General features: G+C 40.0%; 1 protein-coding gene across 2 annotated transcripts in view; it reads left to right on the plus strand.

Annotated features, from left to right (window-relative positions):
- dmc1 (DNA meiotic recombinase 1) overlaps window positions 1–22,433 on the plus strand; it is a 52,378-nt gene that overhangs the window by 16,218 nt on the left and 13,727 nt on the right. For both annotated transcript variants that reach the window (XM_059953873.1, XM_059953874.1), the window contains exons 7-10: window positions 1,064–1,105; window positions 1,782–1,854; window positions 6,339–6,430; window positions 17,553–17,626. In XM_059953873.1, coding sequence (XP_059809856.1) covers window positions 1,064–1,105; window positions 1,782–1,854; window positions 6,339–6,430; window positions 17,553–17,626 — 281 coding nt within the window. The remainder of the gene's footprint in view (window positions 1–1,063; window positions 1,106–1,781; window positions 1,855–6,338; window positions 6,431–17,552; window positions 17,627–22,433) is intronic.

Raw genomic sequence — 22,433 nt, forward strand, 5'->3', positions numbered from 1 at the left:
CACCTCCCTATTCCACCAATTGTGCCTGAAACCTTTTTTGCCATTCCTTTCTCCTCTCTATGCTGGCTATCTTGCCTGTCCACTCCCAATCCTGAAGTAGGTTTCAACCTGAAACAGCAATAGTCCTTTTCCTTCCACAGATGCTGCCTGACTCACAGTTCTTTCAGCACATTGTTGCGCCAGATTCCAGCAACTGCAGTCTCTTGTGTCTCAAACAAATGTTTCAGGTTCTGGAAGGAACAAGGAAAGGGAGAAAAACTTGTTTATATTTCAGTACTAGAGAAGGTGAGGGAGGGATTAGATGATTTAGGTAGAACAAAGGGAATAACTTTAATAGGATGAATCCAACTGGGTTAAAGGAGAAAATTACAAGCACATTATCCTTTCTTGTCTGCACAATTTGTTGTCAATAGTGAGGATATGAGATATGCCCACCAGGTCAAGAAAGAGAATGCTGAATGTTTCCAATACTTTTCAGTTTATAGAGGTGCTCTTTGGGGGTTTCTTTACAATAGATGGTTTATCTCCCCTAGAATTTGTTTCATCTAAAGCAATTTAATCAGCATTTGAGCATTTTTGATTCTGGCTTTTGTCTATAACAAGAAACATAGAAATTCTAGTACTCACTTACACACTAGGAGCAACTTATGGTGGACAATTAATCTAACAACCCACAAGTCTTTGGGTCATGGAAAGAACATGGAGCACCCCGAGTCATAAGGAGAACTTGTGAAGTCCACACAGACAGGATCATGCAGCCAGAATGAATCCAAGTGGCTGAAGCTGCAAGGGAGCAGCTCTACCAGCTGTGCCATTGAGCCACCAATACTTACCACTTGCCACTATTTAAAGGATTACACTGCTGATTTTCTGATCAACTTTGATCCTGGATCCAAAGGCACTGAAACATCATTTAATTTGTTTCTCATAGTTGTATCTTAATGTGCTGTGTTATTTGTATACAAGACTACACTTCAGAAGTAATTCATTAACATTAAAGCATTTTCAGATCTTCAGGGTATTGCGTTATTTTTAAGTCACTAATTTCTGTCCTTATTTGTAGAATTTAGAACTGGAAAGACACAGCTGTCACACACTTTCTGTGGTAAGCACTCATTTAAAACACACTAATGACTTTGTGCCAACACATTAAAAGAATTTACAACAATTGCAAGATGTGAACTAGAACATCTGAGTCTTTGTTGTGATTCATACTTAACAGTACAAATTATCTACTTAAAAGTCTAACAAAGCAAGCTGTTGGGAATTAAAAAGATAGCATTTTACCTGCAGTAATTGTAAAGTTAGATTCTTTTATGGAGATGGAAGTAATCAACAGACAAGTTTTTTGAGAGAAGTGAGATTTCAAAACCTTTGATTTGTTGTAAAAGTACAGATGGTGGCTAATATATATTTTATTACATGTTAAGGGATTTTTCCCCTTTTTTCTTGCTTTTCCTAACAGCTCTGACTTTGGTAGTGGGTTTAGATTTTTTTTCTGTATAACAAAATTATTATATTTCAATATTACAATTTAATTTTTATGAATACAGGGTTTTGTGATTGTAACTCTATTTTTAATACAATGTACTTGGTACTTTTTTATTTATAATATATATCTTCTTGTACTCTGTGTTCCTCTGTGCAGAAACTAATAAAAATATTGAAAGAGAGTTTTATAGACTATCTTGGGGGAAGGTTGGTATACAGGTGGATAGAAGTACAGCACTGTATCAGTTGATTTATCCTTGATAAATAATTTTAGATTTCTTCCATTGTAGTGACTGCTCAGCTTCCTGGACCCAATGGATACTGTGGAGGAAAGGTGATTTTCATTGATACAGAGAATACCTTGTATCCTTTGTTTTATTAGCTTTTAGCATTCCATGGTTGCTTCTGTTGTCGTTATAGATCCTGTTAATACATGATAGGTAATTTTCTTATTTCCTTCTACCTTGTATTTGAATCCTGACTTTTTACTGCCTTAAGATATTTTACTGAGACACAAGGAGAAATATGATGTAATACAAGCATTTCAATTTGCATCTACAAATCACACACTGCCTGCTCATTGCACAGAGAAATTTATAGAGGTAGTTGGCTTAACCATAATTTTAAAGTTATAAGAACATAAGACCACAAGATAAAGGAGCATAATTAGGCCATTTGACCCATCAAGTCTTCTCCCCCATTTCATCACGTCTAATCCATTTTCCTCTCAGCCCCAATCTCCTTCCTTCTCCCCGTATCCCTTCATGCCCTGACTAATCAAGAATCTATCAACCTCTGCCTTAAATATACATAAAGACTTGACCTCCACAGCTACCTTTGGCAAGGGATTCCACAGATTCACTACTCTCTGTCTCAAAGAAATTCCTCTTCATCTCCTTTCTAAAAGGACACCCCACTATTCTGAGGCTGTGTACTCTGGTCTTGAACATCCTCTCTACATATACTCTCTCAAGGCCTTTCACCATTCAATGGGTTCCAATTAAGTCACCCCTCATTCTTCTGAATTCCAGTGAATATAGGCCTGGAGCTATCGAATGGTCTTCATGTCACAAGCCGTTTAATCCTGGAATTATTTTTGTGATCCTCCTTTGAATCCTCTGCAGTTTCTGCACATCCTTTCTAAGAGGCCCAAAACTGCTCACAATTTGAGACCTCACCAGTGCTTTATAAACTCTCAACATTACATCCTTGCTTTTATATTCCATTTCTCTTGAAATGAACACTAACATCACACTTACCTTCCTCACCACAGACTCAATCTGCAAATGAACCTTTAGGGAATCCTGCATAAGGACTTCCAAATCCCTTTGTACCTCAGGTTTTTGTATTTTCTCTCCATTTAGAAAATAGTCAACCCTTTCATCTACCAAAGTGCAAGACCATGCATTTCCTGATGCTGTATTCCGTCTGCCACCTCTTTGCCCTTGTAAGTCCTTCTGTAGCCTCTCTATCTTCTCAAAACTACCTGCCCCTCCACCTATCTTCGTTTCATCTGCAAACTTTGCAACAAAGACAGATCTACATGTGTCTTTGGGCTGTGGAAGGAAAGGTAAGCAACCTGAGGAATCATAAGAACATGCAAAATCCACAAAGACAGAACCAAGCATCCAGAATGAACTCAGGTGGCTGAAGTTGCGAAGCAGCAGCTCTGCCAACTGTATAATTGAGCCACCAATACTTACCACTTGCTACTATCTTGTTAACGTGGATGTATTGCCTTCTTGTGGTGGGATGTCTATTTGTTTCAACCTGTATGAAGATCTTTGAAGATTGAATGAAAGTTCAAAGTAAATGTATTATCAAAGTATGTATACCATATACAACCTTGAGATTTATCTTCTTGCGTGCAGCCACAGAATAAAGAAACACAACAGAATTCAGGAAAAACCACACTCCACAAAGACAAATAAACATCCAACGTGCAAAAGATGACAAATTATGCAAATAATTTTAAAAAGTAAACAGATAATGCATAGGACAGAGAAAACTAGTCTACAAGCTGTGGAGTCGGTTCAATGTTGAGGCAAGTGAAACATGTTCAGGAGCCCAATGGCTGTAGGACAACTGTTCCCATACTTGGCTAGTATGGAGTAATGGGACTGAACGCTGGTTCAATTTCCATTCTGGGACCTTGATGCATTAATCTGGCTTGAAGCTTTGATTGGTGCAGAAGAATGGGACTGAACACCAGTTTGTTTTCTGCTCTTCGGTCTTGACGCTATAATCAGCATGGAGTAGTGGAGCTGAACACCATTTTTTTTCTGCTCTTGGGCCTTGACCTTTAATTTGGCTTGAAGTCTGCCCCAACGATGGCTACCCCAATGGTGGTCGACCTTCATCTTCAAGGTGCCGTACCTACATTTCTGAGAGCCAAGTTCACTGAAACCTTCAGGAGATCATAAAATTGTTAGCTCGTTTAGACAGTACAGAAGTAGATTTCTTGAAGACAAATTACAAGTGTGGATTGCAGTGATTGTATTTCACAAGAATAGTATCTAGTAGAATATCTAATAGTTTTGTGAGCTGCCAGCAAAACTTCACCATATATCACCAGCACTACGTTGTTCGGTGTGTTTGCATTCGTTGCAAGATCAATTGATGGGTTTCACACACCTGGGGCTTATCTTCCAGTTTCTACCTCCAATACTTGTTTTCTTTACCGATGATCTCTTCTTCATTCAGTTCTCTCCACTGATTTAGTTCCCTGGTACTTGGGAGGACTGAAGGCCTTAAGCAATAATGATCAATTCTGATCAGAATCAGTTTTAATGTCACCGGCATATATCATGAAATTTGTTAACGTTGCAGCAGCAGTACAATGCAATACATGATAAATGTAGAGAAAAACTGAATTACAGTAAATATATATGTATGTATATACGTATATTAAATAGTTAAATTAAGGTAAGTAGTACAAAACAGAAATTTCTAAAAAAGTAGTGAGGTACTGTTCATGGGTTCAATGTCCATTTAGAAATCGGATGGCAGGAGGGAAGAAACTGTTCCTAAGTCGCTGAGTATGTGCCTTCAGGCTTCTGATGGTAACAATGAGAAGAGGACATGTCCTGGGTGGTGGGGGTCCTTGATGATGGAAGCTACTTTTCTGAGGCACAGCTTCATGAAGATCTCTTGAATACTAAGGAGGCTAGTGCCCATAATGGAGCTAACTAAATTTACAACTCTCTGCAACTTACTATGAATCTGTGCAGTAACCCCCCCCCCCCAATCATACTAGATGATTATGCAGCTAGTCAGAATGCTCTCCATGGTGCATCTGTAGAAGTTTTTCAGTGTTTTAGGTGACAAACCAAATCTCCACAAACTCCTAATGAAATATAATCACTGTCTTTCCTTCTTTATAGCGGCTTTGAAATGTTGGGACCTAGTTAGATCCTTGGAGATATTGACACCCAGTAACTTTGAAGTTGTTCACTCTCTCCACTCCTGATCCCTCTATGAGGATTAGTTTTGTTCCCTCCTCTTTTCTTCTTGAAGTCCACAACTAGCTCTTGGTCTCACTGATGGTGTGTGTAAGGTTGTCATTGTGACACCACTCAACTAGCTGGTATAGCTCACTCCTAAAGATTGCCAGGTATCTTCCATCATAATATTAGATTGACTGCCTATTCATTTGGCAATTACACACATCTTCCTGTTCTGCTCAGGATCTCACCTGTGAAAGACCTAGCCGATTATTTGTATTTCATACGTAGATATTGTTACGAACCCCATAACTGGGTATCTTACCAGCAAAGATAGGAGTATCTGTTGAAGTCTGATGATACTATTTTTAACAGTATTTATGAGTAAAAATACACAAAAATAATATCAATGCAAATATACAGACACTATACGTCATCAATACTAAACCTAAAAGTGCGGGTATAATAATAATCAATAAGAAATAAGCTCTATCGTTGTCTAGGGGATAATGAATTGTCCAATGGAAATATAAAATTCAGTTCATTCATGCAAGCTGCAGTAGTTGTTGTTTGCGGTGTTGCAATTGTTGGAGAGAGAGAATAACAGCTATTTAACTTGCCGACTTTTCTTTTACAATCTGGACCCGTCGATGCGTTGTTGCTGTGGCCATTCGCTAATGACCACTCCGTCCTTTAGCTAGACCGTTCCGTGGAGGACTCGTCACCCAGGCAAGGGTGGACACACACACAAGCCCCACCGGTCTCGTAGCGTCTCTCCTGGTGCGTCTGAAGGGTGTTTCCCCAGACCCTACTTTTATCCCCACTCACGGGGTCTCAGATGTCAATCAGGTTGGGATGATGCAATCCCTCAACCAGACAACTCTGGTTGCCCCCTGAGGAGTTTCAATGAATAGAACAGTACTCAATACACAATTCCTTCTGCAAGAGACAATAGCAGTAATCAGTGGTTCCGTTCTGCTTTTGTTAGGAAGAGACATTCTACCTTTGTGTATCCCTGCGTTGTCTCTCTTTTATTACTGACATGATCTGTTTATCTCTCTCATTTCCCTTGGTATCAGACCCGAAATAAAAGCGATTTTGCGATTCTCAAAAGGGGGGGGGGGGCGACTCTGCACCCTTCTGCCCATCAGAGTTGCTCCTCATTCGTAACAATATAATTACAATCTCTAGATACCTTAAATAATCAGAATCTATGAAATATCCAGCATGGTGCCCATATGCAGTAAAATCCTAAGTATGTTTTTTTTTATTCAGCACATTTAAGTATTTATAATGATGTATTACAATTATTTAAATGATTAATCCTGATGGAACTTAGATATTATCATGTGATATTCTATAAATATCCAGTTATATACACCAGAAATCCTTATCCTGAATTAGCCGCCCAGATAGACTACGTGGGATTGCTGAACGGTTTAATGTGGATGCAGATGCAGTGTTGGATAATGTGCTGTATGCACGTGCCTATACAAGTAAGAAAGTATTTACGTATTACTAAGCAATGAGAAGTGTGAGATAATCCTGAGCATAGTGATATTGGTTAATATAATGTATAGCAATGCTTTTTTTAATCTTTGTTTCCCACAATTATTTATACATGTATTTATATAGTAAATCATCTTTTATGAAACCATAGAAGTTTCCAGCATAGAAATTGCAAAGGTCACGGTGTCCACACTAGTCAATAAAAAATGATGTGGACTAATCTCACTGCCCAGCTCTTAGGAAATCAACATGTGTATCATGATATTGTAGGATTCATCCAGTCACTTTTAAAATGGAAGCAGCTTTGCCTCTACCCCACCTTTTGGTTTATGAGTTCCAACCCTTTACCATTCCTTTGGTGGAAGAAGCACCTTCAGTTCAACCTTTAATCAATGAGGTCTTAGTAAATGAAGTACACATTGAGTTCAGGGAGGGACTTAGGGTTACTAATATGTCTACACAGTATTAGAGAAAGTAAGAAACCTAAAACGTAACTATTCCCTTGGGTTCTGGAGGAGAAGATTGTAGCAGACATTATGCCAGTGATCGTGTGAGATTGTGGTTTCTAGATGAAATTGTAGTGTGTCATTCATTATATACAGTTGCCAATATTTAAAAATCATTTACTTTGTGTTTGAAATGATAAACCTTGCCTTCGATGGCAACAGGCATAATGCAACTGTATTAACCTTTCTACCTATAACATCTACAGCAAGAGCCACAGCCCTCAGAGAAGCTGCTCCAACATTACCGAACTCACTGAAACAAGTGGTGTGTCTTTGACTATACTGCACAGAGAGCACACTAAAATCAGGGAAGTGTCCTGTGAGTTACTTGGAGAGAGATATGAAGTCCTAGTGGAAACACATGAAGGCAAGAGGGTGATCAGCACACCTAGGAATGTGGGTCGGTACCAGAAAGAGTTTTAACTCCCAGATAATGTCAAAGTCCAATGTCATGCTCAAATAAATATTGATCTAAAGAAAATAATTTACTTTCCACATTTAACCCCCCACACACATAATAAATACATAGGTAGATTCATACAGCAAGGGAGTGAAAAAACAAACTGCTGGAGGAACTCGGCAGGGGTCAAGATCCACTGAGTTCTTCCAGCATGTTGCCTGTTGCTCCAGATTCTAGCACTTATGTGTTTCTCCCTAACTATCATTATTACAATTACAATCACAAGAGCTGGAGACAGAGGCGGATGTTTCAGAGGCAGAGGTGAATTACTCATTAACAGAGTCTTCTAGTGAAGCAACTATGGGCCCAAACAACTGGAATCCTGCAGAGTGCAATACACTGCATCATTGCATCTGTCTCCACAGAGCATCACCTAGTAGGAGCAGTGCAAGGGATGAGCGACAAGAATCTAGAGCAGTGCTTCATTTCTCAAGGAATTCATGGGGATGAGTGGGCTGCAGTTAAACCTAGCTGTAAAGGAGAGACAATTGAAAATTTAAAAAAACTAGATGTTGAAATAAAGGGAAGAAATGTTGGAAACACGGAAAAGGTTGGGCTGCATCCGTGGAAAGAGAAAGTGATGAAGGATCTTTAATCTGAAACGTTAACTTTGTTTCATTTTGCATGGATGCTGCCCGAGCAACTAATTGTTTCCAGCACCTTTTTTACCAATTTTTTCCAACATCTCTGAGGCCTGTTTGGAGTGTATATCAGCATGTGTTGGTGCATAGCCTAGTGGATAAGGCATCAGGTCTAATGATCTGAAGGTCGAGCCTCAGCTGAGGCAGCACGTTGTATCCTTGAGCAAGGCACTTAACAACACATTGCTCTGCGACGACACTGGTGCCAAGCTGCTTGGGTCCTAGTGCCCTTCCCTTGGACAACATCGGTGGCATGGAGAGGGGAAGGCTTGCAGCATAGTCAACTGCCAGTCTTACATACAACCCTGCCCAGGAAATCTTCCAAGGTGCAAATCCATGGTCTCACGAGACTAACGGATGCCTATATAAAATATCAGCACATCTGTTCTGGGCAAAGAAAGCTAGGGAAGCGACATTCCCAAGGCACTCTATAAATACATCAAGAGGGTAGGACCACTCAAGGATTGGAGGTGCGAACATTTTCTTGGAGAGGATGTGAGTGAAATATTTAATGATTACTTTACATCAATATTTATCAAGGTGAAGGATGTGGAGGATAGGGAGATCAATGTTGAGAATATTGATAAGCTTGGGCATTTTAAGCTAAAGGAGGAGCTGGTGTTTCATCTCTTATAGAACAATAAGTTGGATAAGTCCCCGGGGCCATATAGAATATAGCCCAGGTTATAGAGAGAGGTAAGAGGAGAGGTTGTCCTTTCTAGCCACGGGCGAGTTCCCAAAAGACTGGTGAGAAGCTAATGTTATTTCATTATCCAAGAAGGGAACCAGGGATAATCCTGGAAACTATAGACTGGTGAGTTTCATGTCAGTGATAGAGAAGTTACTGGAATTCTATCTTAGGGATAGAATTTATGAGCATTTGGAAAACCATAGCCTAATTAGGGAGAGCTAGTGTGGCTTTGTGGAGGGCAAGTTATGTCTTACTAAATTGATTGAGTTTTTTGACAAGGCAACGAGGGTGATTGATGAAGATAGGGCTGTAGATGTTGTCTACAGGTTTGTTGTCAAAGGCCTTTGATAAGGTCCCTCAAGGGAGGCTCATCTAGAAGATGAAGATGCATGAGATCTATGGTGAATTTGCCATTTGTATTCAGAATTGGCTTTCCTATAGAAGACCAAAGGTAGTGGCTGAAGGGGATTATTCTAGCTGGAGGTCTCAGTTTAAGTGTTCGCGGGGATCTGTACTGAGACCTTTGCGATTTGTGATGTAAATGTCGAAGATGATAATGTTTTTGGGTGGGTTAGTAAGATTGCAGATTATACAAAGATTGGTGGTGGTGTGGATAGTGAAGAAGACTGGCAAAGAATACAGCGGTATATAGACCAGTTGTAAATGTGCAGAAAAATGGCAGATGGAATTTAAACTGGCCAAATATAAAGTGCTGCACCTTTGTAAGTCAATTGGCAAGACCTTTAACAGTGTTGATGAGCAGAGGGATCTTGGGGTCCAAGTTCATAGCTCCCTGAAAGTGGATACGCAGGTTGACAGAGTAATTGAGAACAATCTTTATTAGTGAGCATTTCGAGCGAAAAGAGGAGCTGATGTTGCGTGACTTTATTAGTTGAGGCATTGAGTTCAAAAGATAGGAAGTTATGTTGCAGCTTTATGAAACTCTAGTTAGGCCTCATCTGGAGTATTACGTACAGTTCCGGTCGCCCATTACAGATCTAGCCTTTGGAAAGGGTGCAGAAGGGGTTTACCAGAATACTGCCTGGATTAGAGAGTATATACTATGATGAAAGGTTGGACAAACTTGAGTTGTTTTCTTTGGAGTAGCAGAAGCTGAGGGGAGATTTGATAGAGGTTGATAAGATTATGTGAGACATAGGTAAGAGTAGAAAGACAGTATCTTTTTCTCAGGTTGAAATGTCTAATACCAGGGGGCATACATTTAAGATGAAAGGGGATAACTTCAAAGAAGATGTGAGGGGCAGGCTTTTTACACAGAGAGTGGTGCCTGGAACGCGCAGTCTGGGATGGTGGCAGATAAATGGGCACATGAATGTGCTGGAAATGGAAAGATATGGACATTGTGCTTGCAGAGATTCATTTAGTTCCCTATTTGATTACTAAGTTAATTGGTTTAGCACAATGTTGTGGGCTGAGGTGCCTGTTCCTGTACTGTACTGTACTGTTCTATGTTCTAAGAGCTCCATGAATGGAAATCACACTAGGAAAACTTAGAAATAAGGTGTAAGCCAATGATCAACAATTTGTTGCAGTTATTAGAGACCAATCAGGAACCCATGTCCATATTCTTGTATCTTGTTAATCAGAACCTAGAGAGAATAAAATGTTGAGACATGTGAACCTCCTAGTCAGTGCAGAAGAGTGGTCATACCATGATAGAATTTTACACTGAATTTGAAAGTAATGTGATTAAATGTGAAGGTGAAATTGCAATGCTAAATAAAAGTTACGAAGAAAGGAGAGGAGAGCCAGCTGTGGTTGATCGGGAGAACATATTGAAATGCCTTTAGATTCATACAAAGAAAGAGCATGGAAATGGGCAACTGAGTCTGTGATATCTACACATATTTTGACCCTAATCTTATCTTAACCCATAATGGAACTCACCCTGCAGTTTGAGAGGGAGAAGCTAAAATCAAATGTATCTGTATTACAGTGGAGTAAAGGGAATTACAGAGGCATGAGAGAGGAGCTGGACAAAGTTGATTGGAAGTGGACGCTATCGGGTATGATGGCAAACAGCAATAATTGGACTTTCTGTGAACAATTCAGAAGGCGTGGGGTAGATGCATTCCAGAGAGGAAGTATTCTTAAGTGTGGCTGAGAAGGGCAGACAAAGGTGGCACAAAAGCAAAAGAGTTGGCATATAATATAGCAAAATTGGTGGAAAGTTAGAGGATTGGAAGCTTTTGGAAATCAGCAGAAGGCATCTAAAAAGCCATCAGGAGAGAAGAGATGAAATATGAAGATAAACTAGCCAATGGTATAAAAGAGGATACCAAAAGTTTTTTTACAGATATATAAAGAGCAAAAGAGATAAGAGTCGATATCGGACTGCTGGAAAATGATGGGAGAGATAGTAATAAGGTACAAAAAAAAGGTAGACAAACTTAATAAGTATCTTGCATTAGCCTTCACTGTGGAACACAGCAACAGTATGCCAGTAATTCAAGAATGTTGGGGGGGGGGGTAGCAGAAGTAAGTACAGTTGTTACTAATAAGGAGAAAGTGTTTGGGAATCTGAAAGGTCTGAAAGTAGACAGGTCACCTGGTCCAGGTGGACTATACCCCAGGGTTCTGAAAGAGGAGCTGAAGTGATTGTGGAGGCACTAGTAGTGATCTTGTGATCTTGCAAGAATCAATGGATTCTGGTATGGTTCCAGAGGACTGGAAAATTGCAAATATCACTCCACTCTTCAAGAAGGGAGAGAGGCAGAAGAAAGGAAATTACAGGCCAGTTAGTTGGACCTTGGCTGGGAAGATGTTGGAGTTGATTGTTAAAGATGTGGTATCAGGGTACTTGGAGGCACATGATCAAGTTGGCCGGTCAGCTTAGTTTCTTTAAGGGAAAATCTTGCTTGACAAACCTGTTGGAATTCTTTGAGGAAATATCAAGCAGGATAGACAAAAGAGAATCAGATGGATGTTGTGTACTTGGATATTCAGAAGACCTTTAACAAAGTGCCGCACAAGGCTGGGAATAAAGGGAGCCTTTTCTGGTTGGCTGATGGTGACTAGCAGGGAGGCTGCAAAAGGACTTAGATGGATTAGGAAAATGGGTAAAGAAGTGCAGATGGAATACTGTGTCATGAAGGAACAAAAGCATAGACTATTTTCTAAATGGGCAGAAAATTCAAAAAATCTGAGGTGCATAGTGTATTGGGAGTCCTCATGCAGGGTCCCCCAAAGGCTAACTCACAGATTAAGTCAGTGGTGGGGAAGGCAAATGCAATGTTAACATTCATTTTAAGAAGACTAGGATATAAAAGCAAGGATGTAATGCTGAGGCTCTATAAGGCACTGATGAGGCCTCACTTGGAGTAGTATGAGCAGTTCTTGGCTCTTTGTCAAAGAAAGGATGTGCTGTTCAGAGGAGGCTCATGAGAATGCTTCTGGGAATGAAAGGATTATTGAATGAGGAGCGTTTGATGGCTCTGGGCCTGTACTTACTGGAAACTAGAAGAATGGGAGGGGGAGATCCTCATTGAAACCTATTGAATATTGAAAGACCTAGATAGAATAGATGTGGAGAGGATGTTTCTGTTATTGGGAGAGTCTAGGACCAGAGGGCACAGCCTCAGAATAGAAATATGTTCATTTAGGGCAGAGATGAAGAATTTCTTTAGTCAAGAGAGTGTAAATCTGTGGAATTTGTTGCCACAGGCAGCTGTGGAGGCCAGATCATTGGGTGTATTTAAGGCAGAGGTTGATATGTTCTTGATTAGTCAGGACATGAAGTTATATGAAGACAGGAGAATGGAGTTGGGAGGGAAATGGATCAGCCATGGTGAAATGGTGGCGCAGACTCAATGTGCCAAATGGCCAAATTCTATTCCTGTCTCTTATGGTCTTTTGATCTTGTATTTTCTCCACATTCCCATTACCAATATCTCCTCACAATGATACTTTTATTTATCAACACAAAGTACTATTTGCAACAATTAATGAACCACACATTTGCAAATTGTGAGCAGAAACACAGAGAGAATATGCAGGTTCCACATAGACCGCACCCACAACCAACAATCAACCCTTATCTGTGGAGCTGTGAGGCAGCATTCTACTAGCTGCAGCTCATTATGTAAATTTGTAAAGGAACAAAAACCCAAAAGGTAAATGCTTCATCTGAAATGTCCTGATGAAGAGTCTTGGCCCAAAATGTCGACTGTACTTTATTCCAAAGATGCTGCCTGGCCTGCTGAGTTCCTCAGGCATTTTGTGTGTGTTGCTTGGATTTCCAGCACCTACAGATATTTCTTTTGTTTGTAATTAAAGAATGTTATTTTAAATAAAATGACTAATTAAGTTGCCAGAAATAGCAGTAGGCCTGGCAACTGGGAGCAGAGAAACGCCACAATAAAAGGCAAGAAACAAAAATGTTCTGTAAGCTAATTATTGGCATTTAAGTGGAAAAGACATACAAGTGTTAATCCCTTGCAGATCGAGACAGAAGTTATGATTGGGGAAAAATTAAATAATTAGTTTGTGTCTTTTTCATGGAAGAAAACACAAAATTTGCTAAGTTTCTAACAAGAGAGAAGAAATTAAGAATTAATCAAAAATATACAAGAATTTTGTGAATGTGGAACCTGATAAATACCAACTACTGAGTTTTGACGAAGGTGGCTTAAGAGCTGCTCTGGTGCCATCTTCCAGGGTTAACACACTCTGAAATTGTTCCAGATGTTTATAGAGTAACATGGAGGAAAGGAAGGAGGGGGAGAGAAAAAAAAGGAATTCAAGAACTATTTCCCTAACATTAGTGGAAGGGGAAAACCTGGAATCTATAAAGAAAGTGAAATAAGACTGAGAAAAGTAAACCTGGAATAATGTAAGGAAAATGATGTTTGACTAATATGGAGTTCTTTAAAGATGTGATGGGTAGGATAGATAAGAGGCAACAAACAAGTGGATATGATGAACTGGGGTTTTTGGAAGCTTCACAGGAGTTTGGACAATAGAGTTAGAACACATAGAACACATAGCACATGATATACTGACATCAAATGAGTGGTTATTAACTGTATCAATCTCTGCTGTTCCTTTGAGTTCATCAGATTCATGGAGAGTGGGAGTTTGCTACATGGGCAACAGCTTGCTCTACATATTGTACTGCCCTGCTTTGCACATCACGACAGCTAGGATACAACATCCATGGTCAACCCTGATCAATGGAGGCCTTGTCGTCAAGGGAACCATATAGCATATTTTTAAGTTTGCTGATAACACTAAACTAGCGATATTGTGAGTAATGCACCATCAATAACTCTCCAAGATGTGAGGAGAGATATAGACTTTTATTGGCTGGAAGAAAGAACAAGCAGCAATTGACCACCACACTGCATCCTGGAGACTGAGGCCGGGGCGGAGTCCCCAATCGCCTTTAAACCGGGGTCTGTGGGAGGAGCCACAGGAGCAGTCAGTGGGGGGTGGGGGGCGTGTCCAGACAGGTTATATATATATATATATATATATATGTAGTTCACCACAGTGAGCACCATTGAGTGAGCATGTGAAAAAAAAGGCGAACAGCATTTAGAGTGAAGATATATGAGGTCATGCACTTTGGTAAGTGGAATATAAAGGCAAACTATTTCTAAATTGAAAAAGATTGCAGATGGATGAAGCACAGTGGAATGTAGGTATTGTGCATGAATTGCAGAAAGTTAGCAGATAAGTGCAGCACAAACACAAGAGGCTGCAGATGTTGGTAGTCTGGCAACATACTGTACTCAAACCTGGGAACATAGCAGGTCAGGCAGTACCTATGGAGGCATGGGAACAGTCCATGTTTCAGACTGAGACCCTTCATCAGGACCAGAAAGAAAGAGGGCAGAAGCTGGAATAAATAGGTGGGGGAAGAGAAAGGAGCATGAGTTGGTGAGTGATAAGCAAATCCAGGTGAGAGGAGTAAGATAGGAAGGTGTGGGAGGGGGAAGGAAATGATGTGAGAAGCTGGGAGGTGATAAGTGGAAGAGGCAAAGGGCTAAAGAAGAAGTAATCTGATAGGAGAGGATATTAGAACATAAAACAAAGGGAACAAGGTGGAAAGCCAGAGAAGGAAGGTGTGGATGATGGGCAGATTGTGAGGGGGGAGGAGAAGGGGTAAAGGGGCCAGAGAGATAAGGAAAAACAAAGGGAGCAGGGGGAGGAAAAAGGTGGTTACCAGAAGTTAGAGAAACCAATGATGCTGTCAAGTTGGAGGCTACTAAGATAGAATATGAGGTGTTGCCCTTACAATCTGCATCTGGCTACAATGTGGAAGCTGTGGCCAGATATCACTGTGGGAATGGGAAGTGGAATTAAAATGGCTAGTCACCTGGAGGCATTGGCTGTTATGGAGAACGGAATGAAAGTACTCAAGAAGTGATCCCTCATTGGGTCTCACAATAAGCGTAGTAAGTGGTTAGGAGACCAAATGACAGTTGGGATATATTGCATGAGGACTGGAGTTTAGAAATGGGGAAGTAGAATTAGGAAAGGTACAAATGTACAGGATATATATGAGGCCAGACATTGCACAATTTTTTGACCCCTTAAATCTGTCCAAAAGAGCTTCATTAAGCTAACTCTGGGAGGAAAAAGTTGACCTATCATGAGTGGCTAAAGAAAATAGATATATATTCCTTGGAGTTTAGAATAGTGAAGTAATCTTATTGAAATATGAGATTCTAAGGGAATATGACAGAGCAGGTGTTGAAATGTTTCTATGAGTGGAAGAATCTTGAACAATGGAACACATTCACAAAATGTCGTTTAAAACTGATGTACTGTAAATTCTCAATTTTTTTCTTTCTAGAGATTGTGGGGGTGAGGTCATTCACTTTGATGAACACTAAAAAAGCAGCATTGTATGGTGAGATTGAGGGGAGGTTGACATTCAAGGGGACTTGCTGTGCTTGCCCTCTAGTCAGTCATAGGTGTGGCAGAAGATGAGGAGGGAAAGTTGTATGTTAACCTTTATAATAAAAGGATTTGAATATTGGAGCAAGAAGGTCTTGTTACAATTGTATAATGCCTGGTAAGATTATACCTGGTGTATTGTGTAAATTTGGTCTCCTTACTTAGCAAAGAAAGTGTTGCCATAATAGATTTGTAATGAGAATTCTTTAGACTTGAGGGACTGGGGTTCTATTCTGGCATTCTATGCCCACTTTCAAAGTGGGTCTACTGCACAGGACTGAAAGAAGCTGCAGAGGGTTGTAAATCTAGTCAGCTCTGTCTTAGGTACTAGCCTACAAAATACCCAGGACATCTTCAAGGAGTGGTGTCTCAGAAAGACAGTGTCCATTTTTAAGGACCTTCAGCACCTAGGGCATGCCCTTTTTTCACTGTTACCATCAGGTAAGAGGGTACAGAAGCCTGAAGGCACACAGTCAGTGATTTGGGGACAGCTTCTTCCTCTCTGCCATCTGATTCAATGTCCACCTGGACATTGAACCCTTGGACACTACCTCACTTTTTTAAAAATATGTAGCATATCTGTTTTTTGCACAATTTTTGATCTATTCAATATACAGTGTATATACTGAATAAGATTTACTTATCTATTATTATTATTATTATTATTATTATTATTACTTTTTGTCTATATTATGTATTGCTTTGAACTGCCGCAACAACTTAACAAATTTCATGTCACGTTCTGGTGATAATAAACCTGATTCTGATTCTTCAGGGCTTAGAAGAATGAGAGGAAATCTAATTGAAACATGCTAAGTTCTTATAGGGCTTGACAGACTAGATGCAGTGAGGATATTTCCCCTGATTGAGGAGTCTAAGACCACACTGAGATTGAGAGGGAAGTAGAAGGCCAGTTAAAACTGACATAAGGAAAAATGTCTTCACTTTTGAATTCTCTCCCCCCAAGAGAGGTGGATAGAGGGGAATCTTGGAGGCTGGAAGTTCAGGCATACAAAACAGAGATTGATAGGTTTCTGGATATTAAGGGCATCAAGGGCTAAAAAATGGTGTTGAGGTAGAAAATCAAGCATGATCTTGATAGAGTGGATGGCCTATGCCTATTTCTGTTTCTTATGTTCTTACTTTCTGTAGTGGTTCCCTGGCTTTGCATAGCCTGATGGATTTTACTGCAGCCTGACGGCATGCACAAATGAAATTGATTCAATAAATGCACCTGTCTGAGGATGATCAAACTGGATCTCAGCTGAATGATACCTGTGTGCAGATTGTTAATGTGACTACAAAATGCCAAATAAGTTGAGAGTAGTAAAGGATTCTTTGAGAAAAGAATCCATGAAGCTTTAAAAGCCATGCCATCTGTCTCATGGCATATGCGCATCATGTTGTTTGTTGGTCACCTAAGGGTCTCAGTCAACCTGCTGAGAAAGAACACATTGTTTTTCCCCTCCAGCGAATTGCAGGAGTTGAATATTCTGATGAAAAGCTAAACTGGTACAAGCTAAAGCACAGATATCAGCCTGAATAATCATTAACAGTTAGATCCTTAAGATTCCTAACACAATTTTATGGTTCAGTATTCTGGAAGGTCAATATTAGAGCAATTAATATCAGCATTCAGCTATTGCATAGATAAGTACACAAAATTAAATTAAAGAATGTTCCTTAAATTTATATCCTGTCCCTTATTAACATTGCAAACTATATTTTTCCTTGCTATCATCAGACATTATTCTTCAAGTATCTCTTTGAATTCAAACAAAAATAACTAAATTATCTCAATAAGAGTCAATTAATGAAATGTGAATCTGCGATTTGTTTTTGAATTTGAAAATTGTTGTGTTCATTCACATTCTGTTTTATTGACAGGTGAACACCAGATGGAATTACTGGATTACGTAGCAGCCAAATTCCACGAAGAGGGTGGAATTTTCAAACTCTTGGTATCCATTAACTAATAATTTTAAAATTGTCCAAAACTACATTGTACATGAAAGATAGTAGATATTAGTGTTCTGGATTTGGGAAGTATAATTCAAGATAAGCACTTAATCTATTTGTCACCTGGAATCATTGACCTATTGTTTATTGAATGCTGTGTCCATTATTTAGTTATATGTTGAAGAGAGGGTACAACATCGTTCTATTGTACAGGCATTTATTAGAGAATGGGGCTTTTATGCGGTTGTACTTTGAAAAATGGATCCATTAACTGATTGTATTTTAGAGAGGGACCTGATTCTTCCTCTTCCATAAATTCCCTTTTTTTTGCAAGCCCTTAGAGATGAGGAGCCATGTGCTTCATCTTCAGTTGTAGTCGCTGACTTCTGCAGCTCACTCCAAGTGAATGTTGATATCACAGTAGTCTCCCTTACAAGTGGCATTTTTATCCGGCGATTAAATTTAGAGGGGCGGCTTGACCTCGGCAGTGTGGCTGTGGTTTCATATTTTTCCCAAAGTATGCACGTGGAAGTGCCTTTGAGATGGTCTTGTACCTCCCCCAGATATGTACTTTAATAGAGAATGATTAATAATCATTCCCTGAATTGTCTGAATGCTCTCTTGCCTTCATTATGGTTTGATTTATTGAAAATCTACCATACTGTCAGACCTTACAGAGAGAGAGAGGTGGTATTTAGTCTTATGAATTAATTGAAAACAGGTGATCCTCCAATTTTCTACATCAACAATTTGAGTGAGTTGGTAAGGTAATACAGTATATATTGTACCTGAGGGAAGTTAGTATAGTAATTACAAGGGGAATGAATACTTTTTCAGCCTCATAACTTTAGTTTTTAATTTTTAGTAAATTGTTGACGGCTTTTGGAATTTTACTTTTGATTTGACATGGTACACTATGTTTTGTAGGTTAGCTCAAAAATCAGTATATTTTAAATTTGAAAAATGAGACAGTAAAATGTGTAAATAGTTGTGAGGGCTGAAAACTTCCTGTAAGTGAAAGGAAAATTACTGGAAAAATTATGAAGGACAGAAATAATCTACAAGTGCAAAGACAGCGATTGATCACAGACCAGCATTACTTTGTTGATGGGAGATCCTTTCCAATGAATTTAATGAGTTTTTTTGAAGAGATAACTAAATATATTGATTAGGACAGTGTGCTTCATATAGTTCATGTAGACTCTGATAAAGCCTTTACCAAGATCCCAAATGTAATGCTGGCCCATGGGAATCAAGGCATGATACATTACTTCCAAAATAGGTTTGTAATAGGAGGCAGGGCGATAGCAGAGGATTGCTATTGTGATTTGAACCCTGTGACCAGTGATGTATCACAGAGTGTGGGTGTTGGAACCCTTGCTATTTGTTATGTACAGTACATTAATGACATAGGTATAATTAGTAAGTGCACCAAGAATTGGTGGTGTTGGTGGTGAGGTGGGTAGTCTTTGGTTACAGAATGATAAGGATAAGCTGATAGATTGAACAGGACAATGGCAGAGTGAATTTAATTTTGGTAAGTGTTAAATTGTGCATTAGGAGGTCATAAAAAGTTGGGAAATATACCTTGAGTGTGTGTGTGTGTGTAGTATTTAGAGATACAGTGTGAAACAGGCCCTTCTGCCCCTTCGAGCCATGCTATCCAGCAACCAACCGATGTAACCCCAGCCTAATCACAGGGCAATTACAATGACCAGTTAACCTACTAGCCAGCTGGTGTAGTGGCAGCTGCATCGGACTTCGGGGTCATGTGTTCAAATCTGGCCAGCTCCTTGTATGGTTTCCATGTATGCGGGATTAAGCATTGAGCTAGCAACTCGGCCTCGTAAAAAAAGCAACAATTAACCTACTAATAGGCATGTCTTTGCACACGCGGGGAGAAATGTACAAATTTGCATACTGATGATGCTGGAAATGAAACGTGCAGGTGGAGATTATGTAATATAGCAAATATTAATTTCAACAGCAACCAGTCTTCAGACCTGAATATGGATTGTAGATTGAATTTAAAATGCAGCTCAGAACAATGGTCTTCCTGGAGCTGCGGAACTGTTGTTGTTTACAGATCAGGAAATACCCCATTCACCTGAGATGTTTACATATGCATGAATGCAGTTCAGAGCCAGAGGTGATTAACACTCATTTTGGGCCTGGTGATGTGACAATTTAGCTGTTTGAAATTATGTGCAACTCAAAGGAAGCATGATGAATGCATAGTAACTACAGAAATTGTCCTGTTGTTGCCTTTGTTCTTTAACAAACAAAATGTCATGTAATATTAGTTCAGGAAGTCTGTTCTTCCAAGAGACTCCAGTATCATGCCTTGATTGTTTCGTTGAATAAATACTTCCATATCCACCAGCTTCAGTGTCTCTCGGGTGACTTTAATCAAAGTCACAAAATGTACTCCGAACTCTGACGCCATGAGCTATAATGGCAGGATGCTAACCGCAGGCCTTAACCAATTTTTTCTTCATTCTGCTTTCAAACTAATACTGGTAAGTACATTAACCCAGGCATTAATCACAACCAATTCAACCTGATGGCATGAACATCGATTTCTTGAACTTCTGGTAAATGCCCCACCCTCCACTCCACCATTCCCCATTCTCGTTCCACTCTCTCACTTTATTTCCATACCTGCCCATCATCTCCCTCTGGTGCTCCTCCCCCTTCCCTTTTTTCCATGGTCTTCTGTTGTCTGCTATCAGATTCCCCCTCCTCCAGCCCTTTATCTCTTCCACCAAATCAACATTCCAGCTCTTTACTGAACCTCTCCCTATTCCACCTATCATCTACCACTTTGTACTTCTTTTCTTCTCCCACCCCACACCTAACTTCTCCACCTTCCTTTCCAGTCCTGTTGATGTGTCTCAGCCCGAAATGACAACTGATTACTCTTTTCCACAGATGCTGCCTAAGCTGCTGAGTTCCTTCAGTGTGTGTGTGTGTGTGTGTGTTTTACTTTGAACTTCCAGCATCTACAGATTTTCTCATGTTGGTAACACTAATGACAACTTCTATGCCTTGGTTTGTTAAGAAAATCCTTTGGAAATACGAGACATCATTTAAACACTGAGGTGAGCTTACGGCAACAGACGGCCAGTGAACTCTGCCGAGGATTATCAATGTGAACGTCACTAAACAGCTTTCTAGCTGACATGATGGACCTACCTCTATCCCTTATCGTTCAGCACAGCCACTAATGATCAGTGCAGGCTTCACTCTGCTGCATCTTTTTCAGAGTTTAAACAGCTGATAGCACTGTTAGGTAATGTTGCAGGTGTGTGTGTGTGTGTGTGTGTGTGTGTGTGTGTGTACGTACAGGAGCAACGCTGTTTCATTTGGCAGTATTCATGTATGATTGACAATTAAACTTGAACTTTAGAAGTGGAAGACATGCTAATCTGAGCTGGTGGGTCTGTCTTCCTGCTCTGTATTTCGCTACTCCTACATTCTTGTATCAATGTTCTTCCCCTCCTACTGTGCCCTGCACAATTAAAGCATTCATATATACCCTGTTGTGTTCCGTTCACAAAGATCAACACAATCTGTTTTAATACTGCCCCATCACATCAATCACAGTTATCAACATGGTCATAGAGAATACTCTTGTTAGGTGGTTTAAGCAGCACTTAGTCACTAGTATTCCAGACTCCATTGCCTCCTTGACCTTGACATGGAGGTGAACGCCAGAAGCAAGAGCACTGAGAAAACACTACTTTGTAGGAATGAAGGGAAAACATTCATTTGGCTGGGATTGTATTTAGCACAAAGATAGTTACTGGTAGTCAATCAACTCTGCCTCAGGACAGCGCATCGGGAGTTCTCAATAATTTTCAGCTGCTTTATCAGTCATGATTCTTCTATTATAAGATCAGAAATTGAGGCAATTACACTCTCCTACTCACTCATGGCCAAATAACTTTGAATACAGATTATACCCCCATGGTTACCCTTGATTTACCCCATCAGAGACATCCCCTCACCTCTACAGCTTACCTAATTTCTTTTGGCTCCTTCCCAGTTCTAACAAAGAGTCCTTAACCTGAACCATTAGCTTTGTTTCTCTTCTTACAAATGTAGCCTGACCTGCTGAGTATTTCCAGTAGTTTCTGAGATACTAGACTTCCAGGCAAGGGAACATCGACACATCTTTGGAGCCTCTCTCTCTTATCCTGTTTTTAAATTCTTGCAGTGTTTATCTTCTGTGCTGTACTAAGCTTTCTTAAAGAATGACACAGTAATGCAGCAGACAGAGCAGCTGCTGCACAGCTCCAGTGAACCAGGTGTGATACTGATCTCAGCTACCAACTGTGCCTGTGACAACATGGGTTCTCACAGGCCTCTCTATATCTCTCATATCCTAAAGATGTGTTGGTAGGTTAATTGGTTACTTTCAATTATCCCAAGTGTAGGTAGTGGCTAAAGTAGTCATTTAAGAAAGAGCAGGCCACAAGGTAAAAGAGACTGATGGAAATGCTCAGAATTCACAGAGCCTTGTTGGGCTGAATGGCATCCTTTTTACCTTGAGGAAAATAAGAAGTTGTGAACCTTCCCTGCTTCTGCAACATTAGCATCTGCAGCTTCTTTCCTAAACACAGACTGACCTTCTAATCAGGGTTTTTCTCCCCCTACCTATGTCGACCCTTTCCCATCATAAATGCAGTTTCTTCTTACTCTTGTAATGCCGACTGCTGCTTCTCTCCCAATCATAGATATGTTACCTCACAAAATAGCAGCTTTCCTCTTTTACTCAGATCTTTCTCCTCCAGTGACAGGCCTCTC

Source organism: Hypanus sabinus, chromosome 29, assembly GCF_030144855.1.
Source record: "Hypanus sabinus isolate sHypSab1 chromosome 29, sHypSab1.hap1, whole genome shotgun sequence".
Taxonomy (NCBI): domain Eukaryota; kingdom Metazoa; phylum Chordata; class Chondrichthyes; order Myliobatiformes; family Dasyatidae; genus Hypanus; species Hypanus sabinus.